Here is a 23,141-nt window from a genome sequence, read left to right as displayed (position 1 = left end):
TAAATTCAACACGCATCATATTTCATAATCAGAATCCTGCAGTCAGAGCTGACACCACTGAATGAGTTTGTTGCAGTCATGATAATATAAAACCTGCTGCATCTGCTTCCCTTGGCACTTTTCTTTGTAGCCCCTTGCAGTGTACGGGCTATTAATCATCAGTAGCCAGGGACACTGCAGACCAATGCACTTTGTATTGCATAAATTGAAAATGCATCACTATTAGAGAGAAAACTGCCTTCCCTACATCTCTATTTAGATAGGCAGTTTCCTGAAGAGCTGCCATGCTATTATGGCTAACCACTTAATTGGAGTTCTTTTCACAGCCTGGTAATTGGGGTTGAGGTGGGGGGAGGATAATGCAATCCCTTTTGTAGCACTCAAGAAAACAAGGCAGGGAGAGAGTTCCTTGCCCTACCTGGGAACCCTGACAGGGCTCCAGCTGGAGGTGAGAAAATGTAGAAATGATCATTTCACCTCCCTAAATTGACTTGACAAAGCAGAGGGCTGGGTGTAGCTGTGGGGGGAGAGGGGTGCTGTGCCACTGGTGCCTTCATGCGTTTTCAGTGGCTGCATGGAGCGACAGCTGAGCCACGGGAGGGCTGCTGCCTTTCCTCCCATTAGCTCTCTTCACAGAAGAGAGTAAGGCTAGCTTTAGGAGGATAAAGAAGTTTTAGTGGCAACCTGAGAAAAGACAGTTGTAAATCCAGCCCTCAGAGGTGCTCTTTTTAAAGAGAACCCATTTTATTCTACAGCCATTTGTCCAAGTTTTATACGTAAAGAGGAAAGATGAGCATCTAATGAAAGTGGGACATATAATTTGTAAATGAAATTACAGCTTTTAAAGCACTTGTGTTTAACTGTACATTTCTTCATAGTTGGAGTATTTTCTCTTGAATGGCTGTGGCCAGTGTTTGGAACTTCATCATCTTTGGTTATAGCTGCCTACACTTAATTCTCATTACACCTGCCATACTCTGGGGATCTTGTTTCCCAGTGTGTGCAGTGATGGATCAGCAAGACATGAGCCTGAGCTGAATGATATGAACTTGTGTTGAATCCCACATCTTCTGACACCTGCTGCTCAAACACAGGTGTATCAGCTGAACTGCTCTGGCCAGATCCAAATCAGAACCGAGTTTAAATTGGGATTTATACACAAAGTTAGTTCTGAACTGTGATCTTCAGCCTCTCCCAGCTGCTCCCTCACATGGGTGTTCTTACATTTCAGCTCCTTGACGATGAAGAACATGGAATCATAGAACCATGGAGCATCCTGAGCTAGAAGAACCCACAGGAATTGAGTCCAGCCCCTGGCCCTGCACAGACACCCCAAAAATCTCACCCTGGGCATCCCTGGGAGCTCCTGGAGCTCTGGCAGCCTCAGGGCTGTGCTCCTTCCCTGGGCATTTTCCTGATACCCAGCCTAACCCTCTCCTGGCACAGCTTCAGCCATTCCCTGGGAATGCTGTTCAGTGCCTGACCCCACTCTGGGGAAAAACCTTTTCCTCATATTGCCATCTTTAACTGGAGGTAACAAGGAATATGTGATATATTAAAATAATTGGATTGCTTTCTGTGCTGTAATCAGGAAAGGAGGAAAACTGTATTTCATGTGAGTTCAGCACTGGGCAGGCTGAGCTGTGGCTCTGGGACTCATGTCTGTGTCTAATACCCAACCATTAATTCTACCTATAGAAAAAAAAGGAAAAATGCATTTAGGGAGATTTTGTATGCTCTCTGCTGTCAATCACAAAGGACTCTGAAATCTTGAGTGCTACTCGATCTGATTTTAAAATGTAAGTAGCTACAATAACCACATTCAAGTTATGAAAAAGCCCTTTTGAAAAACAAGCAATGCTGTCTGCTCAGACTATTGCTGCTGCTCAGTGTTGGTTTCTACAAAGTTACCTATTCAAAAATACTGAAAGTTTTCCTCTTTAAAACCAGGCATACAAACCCAAATCCACGCACATTTAACGTTATTTGTGCATGGAAGTATTTTGTTGAAAGAAATAAATTATGCAGAGGTTTCCTAAATAATTTAGCAGATAGAGTAAGCAAAAATTACGACTTTTTACAAAACACCCTCAGCTTGCTGGCATTTTGTTCCTGTGGTAACACATGTGGATTCTGTGTTTTGAGGCTTTAATTTTAATCACACAGTATCCTGTCCTTTGTCAGAGCAATGTTGCAGATGCAATGTCCCAAAACCCTGTCAAATTCTGTGCATCCTGTAAAAGTTTCTCCTGTAAATTAAACATTAACATTGTTTTTCATACTATTGAAAACATTTTTCATTGTGATTGTGATTACAGTAACTGTTCCCTACCAAGAGCTGATCCTGCTGTGGGAGGGAATGGGCAGGAACTTCAGGATTCACAGTTTAGGAGCACATTAAAGTGAGCTGAGGAGTCAGACAGTGGGACACTGCCAGAGTCAGGAAGAGAAATTACTCATTTCAAATTCTAAAAATCCTGACTCATACCCATCTGCACATTATCTCTCTAGGATGACGTGTCCTGCTGCATCCTTTGAGATGAAGCACATCAGAGGAGATACCCACTGTTGGCAGTGCTGCAGAGAAGAGAGTGGACTGCACAGCCACTGGCTTGCTTAAGATCACTCAGCAAACTTTCTTTTCCTTCCCTTTCTATCTTTACATTGTATTCATTTGCCTTTTGCTTTCTTGAGTGTGCAGAATAACAGGAAATGGGTTTGCCTGCCTTGGAGTGCAAGAGTGGAAGAGCCTTGGTCTTGTCCCTGGCAAGAGGCAGCACACAAGGGAAGGCCATCAGGGTCAGGCTGAGTGTCTGTGCCAGCCCCAGCTGCTCTGTGGGCATAGAAGGAAGGTAAGAACTGAGCTCCCAAGGTGAAATTGCTTCACAGGTGCTGAGAACAGAACAGTTTGTGTAACACCACCTGTCTGCCCAGGGCTGTGCTACAGACACAGTGTAGTTCTCTCCATGGTGAAACTGCTCATGGATTTGACTTCACTCTCTGCGTGGGAGTAAATTGAAGGTGAATTCAGTGCCACTGCCAGGCTGTGGGGTTCAGGCTGGCCTGCTCTGCTGGCAGGGAAGGGGGGCAGTGCGCTGGCTCAGCCTGGTGCTTTACGCACTCGAGGGGTGTCAGTGTGGATCACACACTAAAATCACCCCCAGGGATCTGCCTGGGAGCAGACTGTGCTCTGAGAATCCTTCCTCCTGGCACCACTGAGCTGCTGACTGGGTGCCATTCCCCAGCTCCAGGGGACACTGAAGGATCCCCTCTCAGGCTGCAGTTGTGTGTCCTGCTGGCTCCATGGAGTCAGCTGGGAGTGGCTCCATGTGGCAGCAGCCTGGTATTTTCACTGTGGGGAAAACACAGCTCTGAAATCACCTCGTCATTTCTGTGAAACAACATGTTCAGGATGGATTACTTACTTCTGGAATCTCTTGCAGCTGAAAGTGGAGCTGTTTAAAGACTTACAGGAGCAGCGAGTCAGGGTCATCCACGTAAATCACTGCCTGCTGACAAGAGATGTAACAGTTTGGCTTGTTAGGAAAGCATGCACAACTGGTTATGTTGAAATCTTAATGGTGCTTTTCCTTATTATTTGATACAGCTAGTAAAAAACCCCCTCAAACAATAAAACTCCCTCACCACAAGCTTTAATTATTTTATGGAGTCAGCAGAAACATCTCGAGACTTAACATTTGGAAAAAAGCTTCAGCTGATCAAAAACAAATCCCTCCCTCTGTGTATGCACAAATACTTGATTTGCATTCATTTAATATTTCAACCAGCTATATTTGGAAAAATTATTATTACTAGCTTCCCTGTCATCTCCCGTTCTGCTGAGCTCCTTTGCCATATTGTAGGCTAAAAACATTAATGCAAATACTGAATGTACTTTGTAGGAACACCAGTCTTCTTTTTCTATTCTGCAATTTTTGTTTCCATTATGGAAAACATTAGGAAAAGAATACTTAATACTAAAAATATAGTGAGTTCTTTTAAGTTATATGGGATTGAATGTGGAAATGAGGTACCATTTTATTTGAAATTCATGTTGTGACTGAGTACAGTCCCTTCTTCCAGCCATACCATTCATCCTCAGGCCCCCAAGATAATAATGTTGTTTGATTTGTAAATTTTAACAACCTGTGGTTTTGCAAATATAACTCCAATTCCATGTACTGGTTTGAGTTAGATTTATAGTATAAAGAAATTGCCACTTAGAGTGAATTTCTCTTGTAGAAATTCCAAACGTGGCTCTCCTAAAACACTAAATGCCCCCCTTCATTCCAACACATAACACGTGTTTGCAAAGCAAAACCAGAATTATAACAGCAGTTTTCACAGCTCCAGCTTGTAGTATTGCTGCAGAGAATATCACAAGGCTCGTGTTAACCAGGCAGAGAGGAAGGAAAAGGTCAAAATTTTCCTCAAAACAACTTTGTCTGAAGTAACCCCCACAAAAACAGAATCAAGAATGTTGTTGGGCATAATCACAGATCAGTGTTTTCTATTAACAGCAGCTTGTAGCAGTTCCAGGTACTGTGGCAGTGCTCATTAGAGAGAAGCCCCAGCACAGAGTGTTTGGAATTCCTCCTGCTGCTGTTTACACTGTGTTTTGTCAAGGGCCTTGTCAGCTTTTGCTCTGCTGGGTTTTCCTTGAGCTCTTTAAAAATCCCTCTTCAAAGTTACATGGCTCTTAAAATCAAAGTAAAACAAAGACCTAATATCACTGTTTAATATTTGGATTAAACTGCGGAGTAATAATTTGCATTAATTGTAGCTTATTAATTGCAAAGGACAACATCTTGTTTTGTTGTACTTAAAGATTTTATTAGTAACAGACACTTTTAGTTAGTGTTTGTTGCCCCAAGAGCTTTAGAGGAACTGATTTTCTGTCAGAAAAGATTGGAATCAATTGCATTTCTCCCTTCCAGATAGTGCTAAAACATTTATTTAAAGGTTTATATGCTCACCCTGCCTTATCTGTATTCCAAGTCACTTGTCCAATGAAATAAAATTCATTCATGCCTTCCTTCACTGTGTTATTGACAAAGTAAGCTTTATGTGGCTGGAAGCCAAAATTCTGTCTTTTGGGAATACCTCTCTCTAAACTTGTCCAAAAGAATTATTTTATTGCATTTTTCATGCCACTTCAAGAGTGTTTGGATGGTAAATCCTAGAAGCTGGGCTGTCTGTGACCATATCAGCCTTTTCAATTAGGAGGAAGCACAGCATGATCTAAGTATGAGATTTTAAGGAGTGTGTGTGGCTATGCAATTCTTAATAGAATATTTTTTTTCCCCACATATGACACTACTTGATCCTCCTATTGAAGAATTAGGTCAAATAATTATTTTTAAATGCCTGGCATAAAAGTGATGGAAAGTTTGCCATCAATGAATGTTCTCTGTGAGCAGTATGGGGAGAGCAAGTGCTAAAAACTAGTTGTGCCATGTTTAATTTGAGGAAATGGAACATCTGCAGCTGCTGTGTCCAGCCCTGCAGCCAGTGCTGCAGGAGCCACATCCAGCTGGCTGTCAGGGTGGGATACAGAAAAGCTGCTGTGATCCAGGTGCTTTCTCTTATACAAAAGATAGAGCAGGTCATCACCAAGTTAAATATTTAACAAAGCAGAGCAGCCTGGCCTGGCAGCCACAGAACTGCTGGAAGAGTCCAGAAACACAACCCAGGTGTCACTTCCCTTCTGTGCTGGCACAGAGATCCTGTAAAGCCAACGAGAGGGAAAGAGGAGAATTCAGCAGTGGTGTGCTGATCTGAGACTAGAAGGTGGCAGAGGGAAGCAGTGAGGTTTCCTTTCCTTCTGTCACTGAGCACGTTCCCAGAGCTGACCCTGGAGAGAACAATGTGCACAGAGGCACTGGGATATCACAGCACTTAATTCCACTGCCTCCACCACTAACTAATTAAAACCCCTCTGATTCTACCAAAGCCCTTCCTCTCTATTTTCATTTCCTTTCCAAACAGGAATTCAGTTTAAATTTGACAACCTTTGGGAACTCTGCAATAAATAAGACTATTTAAGTTGTTCTAGAGCTTTCTTAAGCTTTCCTCAGAGAAACTATCCACACATTCAGAAACGTGGATGAACTGAGAATTGAAAGCTGGATAGATCTAATTGTTTAAGTTCTCACAACTGAGGGTGGAGAGGAGGCTGGGAAAGAGGAATTAATCCCATTTCTCTTCCAGAAGCTGCCTTCTCTCTAGTGATGCTCATGAGATGAGCCAGCTTGGGGAAGCCCAGTTATGGGAAGAGGTGACACCAGCAGCCCCCACAAGCCTGAGGTACCCTGGGCTGCAGAGGGTGGGAGCTCTCAGCTGTGCAGGTGAGACAGAGAGCTGTAGCACAAATAATTCACTAATGAATTGGCCTCTGCCTCAATAAGCAGAGTGTCTGTAAACTCTCTAAGGTGATGCCAGGCTGGGCACTCTTGGCCCAGCCCAAGCCCAAGTGACTCACATTAATAAGCACCAAATCCATTTCTCATAGAGATGAGAATAGAGGTGAGAGAAATGAACCCTTCCCCTTGGGGCACTCACCCGAGGGCACAGAGTTCCTCTCCAGCCCTTGGGGTGCTGCTGAGGGGCTCCCCCACGGTCCCCAAGGGTGAGCTCAAGGCACAGATCCCTCCTGCTGGCCCAGGGGCAGCTGTGGGCTCAGCAAATGTGATGGAACACATCCCATACAGCAGGAAATGGAATCTCAATGGAGAATGGGAGCTCCTAACAGAAATCAAACTCATTCACAAGCCAGACGTGTCCCAGGAGCTGGTTTGCAGTGACCTCGTTTGCCCTCTGCTGTTTCACCTTTGTCCCAGCAGCACTATTCCACAGGCAACAAACATTTTAAAATAGCTTCAGATAGGACTAATCAAAGACAAAACGTTGCTTTCAGCTGCCACTTGGCAGCTTTCACCCTTCTGGTGGGTAGGTGGTTTAAAGAGGTAGAAAGCAAATATTTGGATTCTGGAAAAACTCTTACTGCACCTTGTTTGTGTGTTTATATTAGATTAAACTAGCAGCTGAATGGATGAGTAATTCTAGAGAGATGGATACATAGAAAGTAAAATGATCATTTTGTGTTCAAGCCAACTTGCTAATGCAAAGCTGATACTCTCCTGATGGGCCAAAGTCATTTTCCTTATGATTATGAAGAAACTCAAACATGTTTATGTGGAGTTTTCCAAATTGATAAATTAGGAAGGGAGGATTTCTGCACTGAAAAATAGGCAAGTCTCCCAGCCTTCATCTTCCAGAACATTGCCTAAGAAAGACCTGTCCAGAAACTACATTGCCTGTGTTGTTTCTGCTTATTTTATGAGGGGATCCTCTGAAATAAGTTAAGACTAGGATCTGAATTTGACAGACCTGAATGCTCTTTGCTGTGAAAATGCTGGGCCAAAGTTTGTCTAGCAACCTTTGACATATAAAGAAGGCTGGTACTTGCCATTTTCATTTCTAAATGTTGTAAATGACAGCAAATTTGATAGGATCTATTTTTAGATATCACTGTAAAAGACAATTTCAGAGAATAAATCAATTTTCTTCTCCCATACTTTTGGTTTATACTCCTTCCCCCAGCAAATGTCTAATTTTAATGTTTAATAAACATCTTTTAATGAGCCTTCCCCTCTATAATCCACCTCCTATGTTCCTGGTTTATACTGAAATTAATAAGTTCAGTCTATTTACCATACTACTTAAAATAATGCTTTTAATGCTCTGTACAACTTCATTGTCTTTTACTAGGAGTAGAAAAGGCATGGAATTAGGGAATGATCATCTTTGATGGGTCTGGGTTCAACACCAGAGACTTCTAACCTATGAGTCCAAGAACAGAAATGCCAGTAAACAGATTTGCAGAAGTGCTTGATCTGTTTTCCAAGAGCATTAATTTTCATTTTTATCCTGTTTATCCTTCTGTGTAATAATTCCTCATTCCTGATTTGGAGAGGAGAACCATGCATTATCATTCAGAATGCCACAAAATTCAATTAAGGGCTGGCTACAGCATCCCTTCTTGGTTTGTGAATGATTCTGGTGAGAAAAGCAGATGACTTTTTCCATCACACAGCCTGCCTGCTAATTTTAACCGAGCAGACAGCCTTAAGCTATGCAAGCTATCATTAAACAATAAAGAAACATTAATAAAATGGCTCAAGGGGTAGTCTCATTCAGCCAGGGGTGAAACTATCCTTTGAACATTTTAGGGAGTGAGGACATAATAGTGTCACATCTCAGATAATGGAATTCCACATCCACCAGGCTCCAGCCTCTGGAAGCTCAGCTTGCTCCTCCAGCTGGATCCTGGCAATTCTGCTGTCTGTCAGTCAAGTGTCACCACTCTGCTGTCAGCACTACAACCATCTTCACCTCACAGGTGTACAGGCACCTGTCAGCTTGATGGAAGCAGGCTGTATATAATGACAGGATGAAATGTTGATTCTGCTCCTCTGACATCATTATTATCATTTTTAATATGTATGTTTCAGTTTACTTTTCAAGATGACCAAAAGTTTCCAATGCAAGCTTTAATTTCTCTTATTTAGAAACCCTGAGATATATTTAGGCACTTGGAAAATGCCTCACTTTCCCCCACAAGTATTTCATGAGAATTTTCTGACTTCTACCCACTTAGTAGACTTAAAAACTTAGTCATGTTTTTAATTCTTTACTTCATGACTCGAGGGAGAGAGGCATGGATTAAATGTTCTATTTAAAAATGCTTTGACACATTTTGTTGAAGCCAAGACAATTCTGTTGAAGTATTATCATGATTTACTTGAGGTAAATCAGCAAATAAATCATGTTGCCCCATAGGGCCACTCAGCTGAGCGTGTGTTTTATAAACACTGAGCCCTATAGCGGCAGCAATTGGCACATTTCCTTCAAGTCAGAGATTACACACTAAGACAGAGACACTTAGAGAGCTGCTGCTGGTGGTGTCTGAGCCCCTAGGCTTTGTTCAGGCAGCTCCAATCTGAATGGATCACTTCCTTACCAAAGGAAACAACAACAAGAAAATCTCTGGAGTGCAGTGCGAAGTGTTTTCCATTAATGGCAACGTGAACGTTATTGCTGAGCCGAGTTATGCCAGATGATTGTATGCAGCAGAAGGTAATTTAATTCACCAGAATTTTCCTGTGCTTTCCCCTCCAGGTTGAAAGTCTGATCAGATGCTGGCTCTACATGCAGAATCATTGAGTGAGTGCAGCAGCTCCTGGGAGAGCACAGAGCTGCATCAGGCAGCAGCTGGAGCATCCCCAGTGCTGGGGGAGCAAACGCTGGGGCTGCGGTTCCCCACTGGTGTCCCCAGCCCTCAGCTGCTGGGGGAAAGCAGGGCCCAGAGGCAGAAGGAAAAGGTAAGTTGGAAGTAAGTAAGGAAAAGGCTGTTGTGCCCAGGAATTCCTGAATTCCCAGGAAAAGGCGACTGAGATTTCCCCCCTGAGGCCACGCTCACACAGGATACAAACTGCTAACATGAACAAGGATGGTATCACCTTGATCCATTATTATTATTTGAAATGTTGAGTTGTTGATTTTAGCATATTTACCTGCTGAACATTTAGAAAAGCCTTGGTTTAGGTATATTTTTAAAGAAGAATGGAAAAAAAAAGCTATCCCGAGATCCTTGGTTTTCATTTCATAAAGACTTCTAAGAACTCTTTTAATTAAATTATTAAAAAACAAAATAAAATTGAGAGGAATACCTCATTTTCTTGAATATAGTTTTTCAATAATGAATTTTTCAACAGAGTTGTATTAAAACAGGACTACTTGCTAACAAGAACCTGCCATCATGTTCAGAGTGATATTCTAGGGTATTACTAGTACTGTGCTAATAGCTTCACAAGCAGTTAGTTTCTCAAAAACAGATTTAACACATTTCCAAATAGAAAATGTGTGTATTATTTTGTGGCTTAAATCTGTTTTATCATGCTATCACTTCCAAAATACTGAAGATATAAAATGGTTTATAGTCCAAAAGATAAAGCAGCACAAGCTGCTATGTTGGAATATAAGAAAGGATCTGAGAAAGTGCTAAAAGCTATTATTACAGCTACAGAATGGACTTGTAAATCTTTTATGCAACTTGATCAGTTCCCCTTGGAACCACACTGTATTGTTTCATAAATAAACACCCAAAGTTGCTGTGCACAGTGTTTCTGGTCTACCACACACTGCTTTTGTGCTAAACTGTAAACTACAAACATTCCCATGAAAACTCCTCATTTGCAGCCGGTGGATGCATCCTTGTGACAGTCAGCAGAGCCTTCACATCCTCCCTCAGGTGAAGTGCTGCAGCTCACAGCCCCACTGGGAGGAGCAGCCTCATTTCCTGACCTTGAGTTTGTCCATGGTAATGAGATTTAGGGGATAATTCCCCTCCTGCATTGGTTTCTTTTTACAGGAAGAAGCAGTAGAGAATAACCCTCCATTTTTATCTGCTCTACCATCACAACTCCAAAAGCCTCCCCATGCTGGCCTGTCTTTGCCTGCATTTAAAGCATCCAGTTCCCTGGGTTGTTGCTCAGGATTCTCAGCCAAACCTGGCAGGTAAGTTTGCATTTATCCATTTCCAGTAGAAATGGATAATTTCCTTCTGCTAGACCATTATTTTCCAGCTCATTTTTAAAATGGACTGCTCTTCAGAAGATCATCTGATCACTGGTTACAGATCAGTGATTTAAGAAGGACAAAGCTCTACATCCTGCAGGTTGGAGCCCCCAAAATGCCCTTGTTGTCCCAACTCCTCACACTTGTGTCACATTCACCCTCCTCCCCACTCAGGAAGATTGCAGAGATACCTGACAGAGGAAACACAGCTTGTCCAGGGGATTCTCATGGCTTGGTTGCAGCTCATATGATGTGCTCCCCAGTAAACTACAATCTGAGATTGTTCAACTCTAAGCACTGCTTTTGATAAAAGTAAAATTAAAAAAAAACCAAACTGACAACTCTGTGAGGATGTGGAAGAGGTGAAGATGCACTCTGATGAACAGTGGGAAATGAAATCACACAAAGGTAGTTTCAGAAATAAGGACTCTTGAAAGGAATTGTTGGAGAGTCTGTGGAGTCCAAGACACATAAAAAGCATCTAAACTATAAATATTGAAAAAAATCTTTTGGTAAGAGAACAAAACATTTTAAGTGCTGCACAGGAAAGAATGGAAATCTGTGCAGTGTAATTGTGCATTTTATAATTCTGAATTAGTGACAGAAAGGTAAAAAGGGAAAATTGGTGTAGTTATCTTTTCAGGGCACTGATGAGAGGTATTCTTTAAATGTTCTTCCCCGAGTCAGGATCCAATACTGAAGTCAAGTAAGACAAAACCATCTGCAGCTCGCCATTGTGCTGAAAGTGTTTCAGTCTGGGGAATGGGACAATTTAACCCATCATCTTTTCCAGAAGAGAAAACCCATGGCTGTCTACATGGACCACTTGGTGCACAGATGGTGGTACCTCAGAGAGCAAGATGTGAACAAATGGAAGATTTGGCACTTTTAAGAAAAACATCTGTATAAGCTCTGAATGAGCACTACCCTTGCTGCCATGGAGTGGCAATAATCTCAGCATGCAGCAGCAAATAATTTGTCCCAGAATGGTTTAAATTTCTTAGCCTAAAGCAGAAATTCCAGTCTCCACCCCTGAAATGCCTCCAGGCTGTTCTGTTGGCCAGAGCATGAGGACAGCTTGGAGAGAGAGGAAAGAACTCTCAGTGCATGAGGATCAGCTGGGATCCAGACATTCATGGAGAAGCTCCTGCTCTTCTCTGAGCCTCCTGCTGTTTACACAGAAAGGATCATTAGCTGTGTCTTGCAGAGGAATTGAGAGATTTGCTGTGAGTCTCACATGGACTTGAGCCAGAAACTCAGCACAAAGGCCTGAAAGTTGAACTTCAACTGCCTGAAGGCTGGAGCCATCCAGAACAGGGCAGTGGATGGACCACAGGACTTGTTACAGAGCTGTGCTGGTCTGAAATGAGCTGAAGGAATGTCTGAAGTGGCATTTGTGCAGCTGAGCCCCAGCCTTGCATTGGGACCCTTTATTTTTCCCTCAACAGATGGAGAGTTGAAGAGATACTTTCAAACCTGATTTCATGTGACAGGTTACAGATCCAACCTCTGTTCCTTGAGGACTAAACCAATGGTTCTGCACCTCCAAAGGAATCTGCAGGAATTCAGACACAAACCAGAAGCAGTTTCAATGTTGTGCCATAGTTTGAACCACTTCTGAGCAAGACAGAAGAAATGAGCAGCCATTTAGAGCATGTGCTGCTGTTAAGGCTCATGAGCTCTACCCATGTAGCAGCTCTTAAGGATATAAAGTGGACTTGAACAATAACACTGGGTATTTCCTTCCCCTTCATGCCACTAAAGGTAAAGTTCATCAAGTGTCTTTCATTAGAAGCCATGCAAAAAATGCACTGCTGCTGTCTCATTACATGTTTAGAAGGATTCCTTCATAAGGAAATGAAAGAGAAATAAAACCTTTGGCCCCACAGTCAAAGGAAAACCCAGAATGTTTCCTGTATGAGTGAAAAGCAAACACTGAAGGAATAAAAGTGGATATATAGGAGCATGTGCCTATGCACACTGACAAGACATAATTTAAAGAGCTATGGGGCTGCTGAATCTGAGGTCACTTTTGCTGATATCTGTTGAAAATCACTGTAACATAACTCATACCCCAGCACAGAAAGATGTCAGGGAGCAGCAGCAGAAATACAGCTTGGAAAGATTTGTCTTCACAGATGGTCTAAATTGTACCACAGAGCACAGACTGTGTTTTCTCCTACAGCATTTTGCAGGTTGTGTATCCTGTGTTCCCAGCTACAGAGTTAGGAGATGGATCCTGAAATAAATAATTTCTTAGTGCCAAGTCAGCAAATTTTAGACTAGTGAATGAGCCTTGACTCAACATGACTTTCTCTGGGTGCCAAACCAGACCTTATGGTAGGACAAGCTAAGATCTACCAGTTCTGATTTCATTGCAGATATCACAGAGAACAAACAAACACTGAAGGAGTGGATATATTGGTCAGTGCTCATCAGGACCAGCTGCCAGCTTCTTACTGAGCCAGATGTGCTGATTTAGGTTAGGTATGTTCAGTTTTGTTTTGAAACAAATGGGCCTGCATTGCAGTGACATGAAGGGTCACAGGGCCAGCAAATTCTGAGGAATTACAGGGCTTTCCTGAGTCTGCCACATGTACTGAAGAGTACCTTGCAAAATCTGTGCCACCCTTCATGGTCCTCCACTCATTTGGTTTTCCTCATGGATCTTTCTTTTGCTCACAGATCACCTTCAGGATTCCTATTTACTTCCTCTGTACTGATTTTATCCATGAAGGAGTCTGGCTGCCTGCAGCAGCTCATGTCTCTCCTCTTCCTCAGTGGATTCCTTGGTATGTTCCCATTCTAATGTGATGCATGATGTCTGCTTTGATTGCCTACTGGTCAGAAGTAGTTTATCAACAATCCTGTGAATGTATCAACTCTCACCAGCTTAGAAAAAGAAGAGCAGAATTTACTAGTACCTTTTCAGTAACCCATAAAAATTCTTTTGGCTTTTGTTTGTGTGGCTCCTGGAAAGTGAGGGGTGTGAGAGAAAGGTAGAGCCAGTCCATAGTCTACTATGAAAATTAATGGGGAAAATAATGTTGCATACAAACCAAGAAAGCTGCACTGCATGGGAAATAGAGCATGAAAAGGATTTGTGCTGTGATGTCAAGATTAGAGACAATAAGCAACGTGAATTAGCAAGTGGAATGCAAATATTGTACATTCAAGTGTAACTTCAGTGTAATATCAGAGATGTGGGTTCATAAGGAATTAGAGCATCTCTAAAATAATATTCAAACTTGTGCTCTCTGCAGACTGCAGCCCATGCACTGTGGCTTAGGTGGCCCCAGCCTTCAGTGAGCTGATGCTTTCTCCTTACTCTTTTTTATCAGTATTTATTGCATGAAATTAGAGATTTTGTTTATGCAGATACATTGCATTTAGGTCAGTGACTTGCTTACAAGAACATGTGGAGGTGGACACGTCCTGGCTTTGGACAGAGATGGCAGCAGCAAAGCTTCTGGTGCTTCTGGAGGGTGAGAGCTGAGCAGCACAAACATCTGAGGGTGGGGACAGTGCCAGGTGGGGCAGGAACCACAGACTGCACACCCTGCCTTCTGCAGTTCTTAGAGGATGAATGAACAGGACATCTTTCAAGAGAGATGATTTTTAATAGTGCACCATTATTTAGTTTAAAGGGTGCAAAACCACCTTGCCCCTGAATGTGGAACCCAGAGTTGTATAAAACATGGTGCACTTAACAATAAAACAACAATTTAAATGATTTACTGAATCAGGGCCGTGATATACTAAAAGCTTTCCATAACTGAAGGGGTTGGACTGGGAACCTCCTGAATGCAGACAAGAAAAATAAGTTTTCTTGTGTAAAAAAAAACCCAAGAAATTTTAAGCCATTACATGTCTTATGGGCTTGGAGGAAGAAGTGTTTCAAAATAAGAGCAAATGTTCAGTTTCCTTCAATTCTGCATGAACAGAGCAGAGTTTTCCTTTTTCTAAAGGACAGGCTCTAGGTCTCAGCTTGTCTGTGCCATTCATGTCCAGTGGTAAATTTAAGGATGATCAGCATTACCTCCTCATTACCAGGCTCTCTGCTTGTGAGCTCCAGACTTGAATACAAAAATGAGAGGTTTAGGGCTCACACCATATAATTCCTTCCTATTTTTCCCTAATTTGCAGGTTTAATGCCACAGAAATTGTCTTCTCTCACCCTCATTACTTGCCCTTTCCCCCATAAATTGTGTAGTTGCATTGCAGTGACTCCACTTGTCTCAACAGCTGTCTTCTGTGTGCATTGTGCTTCTCCACTTGACCCAGAATCATCTCAGTACTTCATTTTTGGAGGCATTTAATTGCTTTTCCTTAAGGAAATTAATTCCTTCCTTGCAGAAGAAAGCCAGCTTCTGTTTTCCACTTTTTTTGGGCAGAGAGGGGAGGAGGAATGAAGTGGGTGATTTGGGTTTTTAAATCAATGAACTGCCAAGCTACAGTACTAGTGCAGAAGGGCAAGTATGTAATTTTCTCAGTAGCAAATATAGCTACATGTATCTAAATCTGAGCCATTCATCAGCTCCTTTATAGGATAAGACAGGGCTCAGAAATGATTTTCTGTTTAAGTACGTAAGATCAAACATGTTTGTCATTTTAGCCTTCTCTTTCTTCTATCTGATTTCAAGATCTTCAGACTCTCTTTAGATGTCATTGCTTCAAGCTTCTGCTTTTATCACATTAACCACTCTTCATGAGCTTTTCCACATCAAAATGTATTTAGATACATTGTTGAAGAGAGCACACTTGTGAAGACCTCAATAAAAAGTTAGAGAATTTGTGCCTGAAACTTCATACAAACACACTTAGAGGAAATAAAAACATTGAAACAAAAATGAAACACCCTAACAAAAATCCACAATGCTTCACTCACATTTTGCTTTTTCAGAGAGAAAAAAAGATGTTTTCCTTACGTTTGAATAGAGCTTTGTGTGCAAAACTCCAGACACAGTGAGCCATCTCCTGCCTGTCAGATCCTTGTGTTTGCTGAGGTTAGGGCTTTTGTGGTTTTGAATTCTTCTCTTCCTGCTCTATGAGGCAGAGTGTTACGCCAAACTCTAATTAGGAAGACCTGCACTTTCTAATGAATTGTCAAGGCCTTTATTGAGCCACTTCTTCAGGTGTCTGTGGATCTATTTGAGTTTTTGACTAGAGAAAATGACATGCAGGGCATTGAAGCTCTCATCCCTCACACATGCAGGATTGGGCTCAGCTTTGGCAGGAGCCGTGTTTGTGCCTGGAAGAGACTGTTCCAGTGCACAGCAGCAGTGTGGATGACAAGGGAACACCAGCAGGATGTTTCCTCTGCAAGCATTTCAGACTGGCAGGTTTCTTTATCACTTATTTTTGAGATAAGGCTGCTGCTTTTTCCACAGCTGCTTGCTGGACTGGAGTGAAGGGCTGTTAGAAACTCCAGCAGCTCTTCAGGACATGTTTGTGCACACACAGGCAGATGGATTGGCTGGGTTCTGTCACCTGTGATGGGGAACTGCAGCACCATTTGCTATAATATAAACCTCCTCTCTTCCATCAGCATCCCTGGGGTGTTGGAATCTGGCTGAAGCACACAGCATGACACTGATGTGACAGCATGTTTAATGAGATAAAGCCCAGTCCCCATATTTGCATCACCAGGTCTAAGGGTCACATGCACCCAGCTTGCTCAATACATTCTCCTGCATTTCCCTCAGAATAACTGAAGCTTTGTTTGAAAAGTACCTACTTTAGTTCCTTGCATTAAAAAAAGATCAACCCAAAACTATTAGAAAAGAGTACTGACACGTGTCTGGCCATCTCCCAGGTTCTGCTGTGGAGCTTGTCTCTCAGAGGAGGGAGGCCACGTGCAAATGCACTCACATCCCAAGTGAGTGGAATTTGTGAGTACAACATAAGCACTACAGGGATGCTTAATCCAAGGTGGAAAGCCATTGGCTTCCTTGTTAGAAAGGAAAGGTGCATCTCCTACATCTTTGGCAAAGATTTTCTTCCCTGTTCAGGAGGTGCCTGAGCAGCACAGAGCCCCCTGCTCTCAGCAGGGTACAGCTGCACAGCCCACACCTCCCAAACACTATTTCCAGAGTGTTGCCTGGAGGAAGTTCAGAGCAAAGGTGTTATTAATCACTAGGAGCAGTTTTCCCTCAGCCATTTCAATTCTTCCATTGCAGAGGGTCCTGTAATGTCTCAGCTGTTAGCAATCAAGCCCCAAAATGACCAGTTCACAGTCCTAATCAGTTCTGAAATTAAACACCCCTCCCAACACATCATCCCTCAGAAACAAGACAGTTTATTGAGAGTCTAACAAAAACACCCCACACTCTCAGACTCATGCAGTGTGAAGATAATGAGCAGTACTCTATATTTTGGTTTAATAATTGATGTCTCTTAGATGTAATTGCATTGAAAAGGAAAATTTGTATTTAAAATATTTTCATAAATGAGACCCAAAGGAAACATCTTAATAAAATGCAGAAAATCTTTGAACTGAGAAGACCTAAATGGTAAATTCAATTGTCTTCCATTTTCCACTCTCAATAACACAGGATAAAATGGTTACCTTACAAAGGAGATGTGTGACACCCAGCTCGTCAAAAGGTGTTACTTCCTTAAAGAAGGCTGGGCTTGAATACCTTGCACTGGATTTTGTAAAAGATTAAATGCTAATAATCAGATCAAATGTGGATATATGAGCTGGGAGATGAGGCTGGGAAATTGCTTGCCAGACTGAGCAAAGAGGAGGACAGCAGTAAAGTTATTAGCTCAATTAAGGAGAAAGATGGTTTGGTGAAAACCTATACTCACAGAAATAAATCAAGTATTTAGAATATTTTTAAAAAACCACCAACTTAAATCTGTGGACAGCTTTTCTCTGACATCCTCTATGCCAATGTAACCTAAAGATTTCTGTGTTTGTGATTGAATATTACAAGAAGTTAACTATAAGAAATAAATATGACAACATTTAGCAGCCTTTCAGTATTTTACAGTTACTCAAATGGATCTTACAGATGGGAAATTACTGTTATCCTTGTTTTTTATGGACAGGAAGGGACAACACTCATGGCTGCAGCTTTCCCTGTTCTAACCTGCATCCCTCAGGCTCAGGGCAGTACATGGCTCTCCTGGTGCTCGTCCCCTTGTGGTCCAGCTGTGAGGCCATGAACTCTGCTTTCAAGATTGATTTCAATGCTGAGGCATTAAAGCAGCTTTTTAGGTACCAGTGATCCCCAGTGCAAGATATTGGTGGATGTTTATGAAGCATTTTCTTACCTCCCAGTCTGTTAGCTTTTCATTAATTCAGGGATAGCTCTAGAAACATAAAATGTGTAACAGTGGATTGCCTACGTGATATCTAAAAAAGAAAATAACTCTCTTAAACTCCAGAGACCCTCACTAATTGACCTGACATGCTTATTAAGCAGTTTTGATCAGAAATAATTAACATAATCCAGCTAGACCAATTAGAGCTCAGAAAAGGGGGAAAAAAAAAAAGAAAATGGAACATTGTAGAAGCTTCAATTTGAAGAGCATCATTTGCAAGATGAAATACCAGCTGATTCAGCAAACAAGTAGGAGTTCAGGAAAAAAGTTATAACCCCTCACCCAGGGAAACAGTAGATAAACTGAAAATCCATGACAAGATGTTTTCTTCATGGCAGACATGCAGAAGACCTTTAGAACTTTATCACCTCTAGAAGAGGTGGGCAGAAGACAGAATAGTTTAGCCAGTGCAGCAGCACTAAGAGAATAATCTAAGAGTGTTGGTTCCACACCAGAGGCCCTGTGGATAGGTGAGATAAGCAGCTTGTGGGAAGCCTGCTTTGGAAATTTACCCCTGAGAGACACTTTATTAATTACTGTTTGTTGTTTCCCCTGCAGAAGGCTGGAGATCTCGGATCTAACCATCCTAAAGGCGAGGGAAGAGAGAACTCTGCTACGAGACTGAGCAGTGAGTGCACACACAGGAAAAGGTCCCCCATGTGCTTTAATTAAACAATCTCAGTACCTCTCCTGATGAGTTTTCATTCCCTGCAGGATGGCCTGGGCACACCATCCCCAGCTTCACCCTCCAGACAATCCCCAGCCCTGCCACGTGCCCCTTCCTGAGACACCTTCTCCAGGCCTGGCCACACGGGAGGAGCAAGGAGCACTTGCATGTATCAGCAGGAGGAATATCAAGGTGCTGTGACAATGGATTGTACAGATTTAATTCTTTTCTGGCAGAAAGTTGTCATGAGAATTGTGAGCAGGTGCTCAGAGAGACTGATTTTTAGAACAAATGTTTTGGTTATTAGATATGAGATAATATGGTCCCAGGGAGAACTTTTAGTAAAATAAGTGTATGAAAATCTTTGTAAATGGAAGTTCCTTGCCACACAATATCACATTTATAATGGCTTATTTAAGAAATTTAATGTCAGTGGGATTGGTTAAAGGTTTTGTGCTTTTGTTAATTGTTTTTGATCATACCTGTTTTCACAGACAGGGGTGCTCATGTGTGTGTAACATGAAGTTGTCAGATCCTGTAGGAAAATAGCAGCAAATCTCAGCATCTCAAGATGCTGTCTTGAAACTTCATCTTCTCTTAGTGGCACCAGAAAACTAATTCCTTTCTGCACAAAATGAACAGCTTTAAAATCTCAAACTTCATGTGAACATGAAATATTCGAGGAAATTTTTTTCATCTTCAACCTTGACACACACTTTGCATTCCTGCACATCCCCAAAATTCCTGTCATCTCAGGGAATGTGGATTTCAAGGCTTGGATTCAGTTGGACTGACTAATTACTTGTGTTGTAATAATCAACCTGCTTAATTTATCACTTCTTTGAACATTTAATTAGCCAACAGTGCAAGGCAATTTAGTTCTGAATTAGGATAAATTAAAATGCTAGCTTTGCAGCTTTAAGGATATGTGAACTACCACCAATTGCTGCTATGAAAACATTCAACAAAGCAGAGAGAAGAATGCAAAGATCTCAGCCAGGTTAATGATTCTGAAGTAACAGCCTTTGAAAAGCTAACTGTGAAATGTGTCTGCTCAATCACATGTCAATCTGTCTATGCTGAAGGATAAAAACAAGAAGCTGAAAATGGCAATTTCCTCCTCCTCCTCCTCCTCCATGCTCAGCTCCAGCTCCTTCCAGTGCAGAAGCTCCTCAGCCCATTCCAAGCCCTGTGTGACTGGGGTCCCAGTTCAATCCCTGTGCACTTCCATTTGGGACAAGCTCACATGATTTCCTGTAAGCAAAGCTGTAATTTGTGTTTCTAAGTACTCTGAAACTGCTTTGGAACTGCCCTGGTATCTGACAGTTAAATGTTCTCAAACTGATAGGGAATAATAAACCTGAATATAGAACTTTCATCGGAAAAATGAGGTTTAAGATCAGAAATCCATGGAGATGCTTTTGTACAGATACCCAAACTGCTTCCATTATGTGTGCTGTCATTTGGCTTCCATGACTAAGCCATTGTGATAAACTGAAAAGGACCATGGATAACACTTTTAGGGGTGCTAAAGGATCACAGGTCAATTCTTGCTGGTTTTCTGAGTGTCTCATTCTCAGCCTTGCACCTGCAGCACACATTTAGGTGTCTTCTTCATGTATTTCCATCCTCACTATGGAAAGAAACTCCTGATAACTTTGTGTGTCTTGATATCTTGGTCAAAGCCACAGAAGAAAAAAATTGACTGTCCAAATCCTTGGGCTGTTTTGACCTCTTTGTTCTTGAGGTGCTTATTCAGAACGTGAGTGCACATTGTTTGTAGAGCAGAGATGAGAACCAGTGAATCCATTTCTTTCTTGTCTAATGAATGTAACTCTGCAACTGCAACCACCAGTGAGATGCAAATGCATTCAGAATCTCCCAAAGAGCTCTGAGAGATGCCCACATACATTGGTATCAAACATCTCCTGACACAGAAACCAAAGGTGGCAAGCAGAAATACCAGTTCTGTTCCAAATTATTCTGACTACACTTTTCAGTGGTGTATTTAGTGCTAATTAGTCCATTTTGAATTGTTTGCCCAAACTATACAATAATATCATTTCGTTAAAAAGGCTTCAATTAAAGAAGAGAGAAAAAACTTCCCATCAGAAAGCTATCTGCACACTTATTATATCTGCACACCCCATATATGTGCACTGTATAATCAGGCATGCTCAAATTAGAGATGAAATTACAGCTTTCCTGTTACCATGAGAACAGCAACATTTCTCACATCCTGTTAAAATTATTAACTCAAGTAGCTTATATCTTCTTAAACTTCATTATTATTTATCTAGGGTTGTATAAGCTTTGGCTGTGCCCACACTAGCCAGCATTAATCACATCTCAAGTGAACTACTGCCAGCATGGAGAGAGCCTCCACCATTTTTTACCAGCCACTATAATTAGCTTTTATCCTTCTGTTGTCTATTTTTTTTTTTCCCTGGTAGCCATGTGTGGACATTACAGCAACTGCTACAATGAAAAAACCAGAAAAGCTTACAGGAATCTCACAGCCTGTGCTCCTCAGCAGTGAGCAAGCTGAGTGGTGCTCTCAGTTCAGCAGTGTGGGGTAAAGGAATGATGATGAGAGCCTCAAAGCCTTGCAGCCAGTGCAGGTCCAGGTCTCAGGGAAGGTTTTGTCACCCCGAGCCTGAGGTTGCCATGGCAATGTGCAGGGATGCCAGCCTTGCTCCAGCAGGACTAGCTGTGTTTTCCCATCTGGTGGTGGCTTGATCCTCTGACGCACAGCCTGCCCTGTCCTCTCCTTCTCACCTCAGCAGCACTTGGAACAGTTTTGCTTTCAGCACGGAGAGGGTGAGGAAAAGCTGCTGTGAGTGTTCGGCTCGCTGCAAAGGAGATTAACGGCAGGAGCGCGGGTCTGAGGCAGATCTGAACCAGAAATCCTGCTGGCAGCGAGTGCTGGCGGCAGAGCTGGCCTGATTCGTGCTGCACTTCATATGCTTTGCATGTCCTGGAGCCTCAGAGGAGATGGAAGGGACATTTGGAAAAACAAAGGATTCCAGCTGCCTTGTTACCTGCTGACACAGGAGTCACTGTGGCTGCCTGGGCAATCCATCATGCTCTGGCTCCCACCTAGCTGCCAGCTTTCAGGTTATTCCAGGAAAAGGGGACTCATTTGGCCATGTGTCAAAAGGAAGCACAGGTGAATTCCAGTTTTGGTCTGCTCAGCTGGGAGGTGTTTTAGGCTTTCCTCATGACATGCTCATCATTAGATTCCTGCTGCCATCCCAGAGAGGGGCAGATAAAAGTATTAGGATTTCAGAAGTCAAATTCACAGAATGCCTTGACAATTCTGCTTCTCTTCTTTTGTTTAATTGTTACTCAGATACAGTCAAACAGGCTTTAGGGACTTTAAGATGAACTGTGTCATCTCCTTTGGTTTCCAGTATCAGACCAGCTCAAACAGGGGCAGTGGCACAAGCCCAGGAAGGGAAGTGAGTGAGTGGCAGCTCACCTTGGGACACCTGAACAGCCTCCAGGAGCCCTCTGGCTCTGCAGGTGCTCCTGGGACCACCTTTTACATGTGCAAAGCTTGGGCCACACACGGCAGTCCTGCACTCTGCAAGTGCAATGTGGGTAACAATCACCCTGGATTCCTGTTCCTTCTGTCTGGTTTTTCTGGGGATGAAAATAACCCCTGTAAAGAGGCCCTGCACTTGCCAGTTTTCAGTTTTGAGACTCTCAGGGGCTTTGTGCCCCATGTCTGTGCAGCAGGGCCTTCACCAAGAGCTGAGCTGGAGGCCACACTCACCTGTCCTGCTCTCAGAACAACTCTTGTGCTTGTAAATCACAGAGGTTCGTGCAAACAGCTCAGAGGTGTATTCCAATAAATCTTTGCAACCACACCATTTTAGTTTTGCTGGAGTCCTTACAAGGTACAAAATATTTCCAGAGGGAAAAAGACCTTATGATTGGAGAGCAGCCCTTTAACCCCCACTGCAGCCCGTTTTTAAGTATGCTCAGGCATGAGGTAGGTGGACAGACCAGTTCAAGTACAGCCAGGTTATTAAAATCTGTCCCCCAACCTTATAAATTTGATGTGTGCACTTGATGTGCATTTTACCTGTGTGAAAGGGGCCCAGTTTATTTCCTGCAGCATTCACAATATAGTAAACTAAGCTGACACTTCTCAACGCTATTGGAACTGCTAGTTTTTAAATGACTTTGTATTACTTTGCTATCTATTAGATTTTTGGTTACATGTAAACCCAAAATTTCTTCTTCCCCAGCTCTTCATGTAGTTTTGCTGTCTCATCTTTTAAAGACTCTAAGGCTTTTGTGATCAGTAGCCACTTATTGTTTTCCAAACAGAAGTAGGATAATGAAGATATGTTCTTACTAACTGTGAGGGTAAAGATAAGATAAAGGAGGAATATCTCAATAGATGAAAATAGTTTTGAAGAGAAGGAATGCCCATGAATTCAGGGGAAAATAATAAGGTTCCAGAGATAAAGTAAACTATAACAATCTTTATGAT

The 23,141-nt window shown here is 42.3% G+C and overlaps 1 protein-coding gene across 11 annotated transcripts in view; it reads left to right on the top strand.

The window, feature by feature from the left end:
* Window positions 1-22,896, top strand: part of LOC111937640 (uncharacterized) — a 72,108-nt gene extending 49,212 nt beyond the window's left edge. Inside the window, exons 7-15 of one of the 11 annotated variants that reach the window (XR_015278323.1) lie at window positions 1,232-1,533; window positions 2,695-2,852; window positions 6,211-6,347; window positions 9,181-9,383; window positions 10,433-10,578; window positions 13,324-13,430; window positions 14,032-14,123; window positions 18,529-18,598; window positions 18,685-22,896. Coding sequence is in view for 1 of the 11 variants with exons in the window: in XM_086858857.1 (XP_086714983.1) it covers window positions 9,198-9,383; window positions 10,433-10,578; window positions 13,324-13,430; window positions 14,032-14,039 (447 nt within the window). In the remaining 10 variants the exon portion in view is untranslated. Of the gene's footprint in view, window positions 1-1,231; window positions 2,853-6,210; window positions 6,348-9,180; window positions 9,384-10,432; window positions 10,579-11,325; window positions 13,126-13,323; window positions 13,431-14,031; window positions 14,372-16,453; window positions 17,495-17,694; window positions 17,749-18,308; window positions 18,441-18,528; window positions 18,599-18,684 lie in introns of those variants that run through there. The other 10 variants (XR_015278325.1, XR_015278342.1, XR_015278324.1 and 7 more) reach the window with 10 other exon arrangements.
* Window positions 22,897-23,141: the final 245 nt, after the last annotated feature.

Source organism: Cyanistes caeruleus, chromosome 21 (assembly GCF_971803275.1).
Source record: "Cyanistes caeruleus chromosome 21, bCyaCae1.hap1.1, whole genome shotgun sequence".
Classification (NCBI taxonomy): domain Eukaryota; kingdom Metazoa; phylum Chordata; class Aves; order Passeriformes; family Paridae; genus Cyanistes; species Cyanistes caeruleus.
Note: the sequence above shows the minus strand (reverse complement) of the source record. Positions and strands in the feature narration are given on the sequence as shown.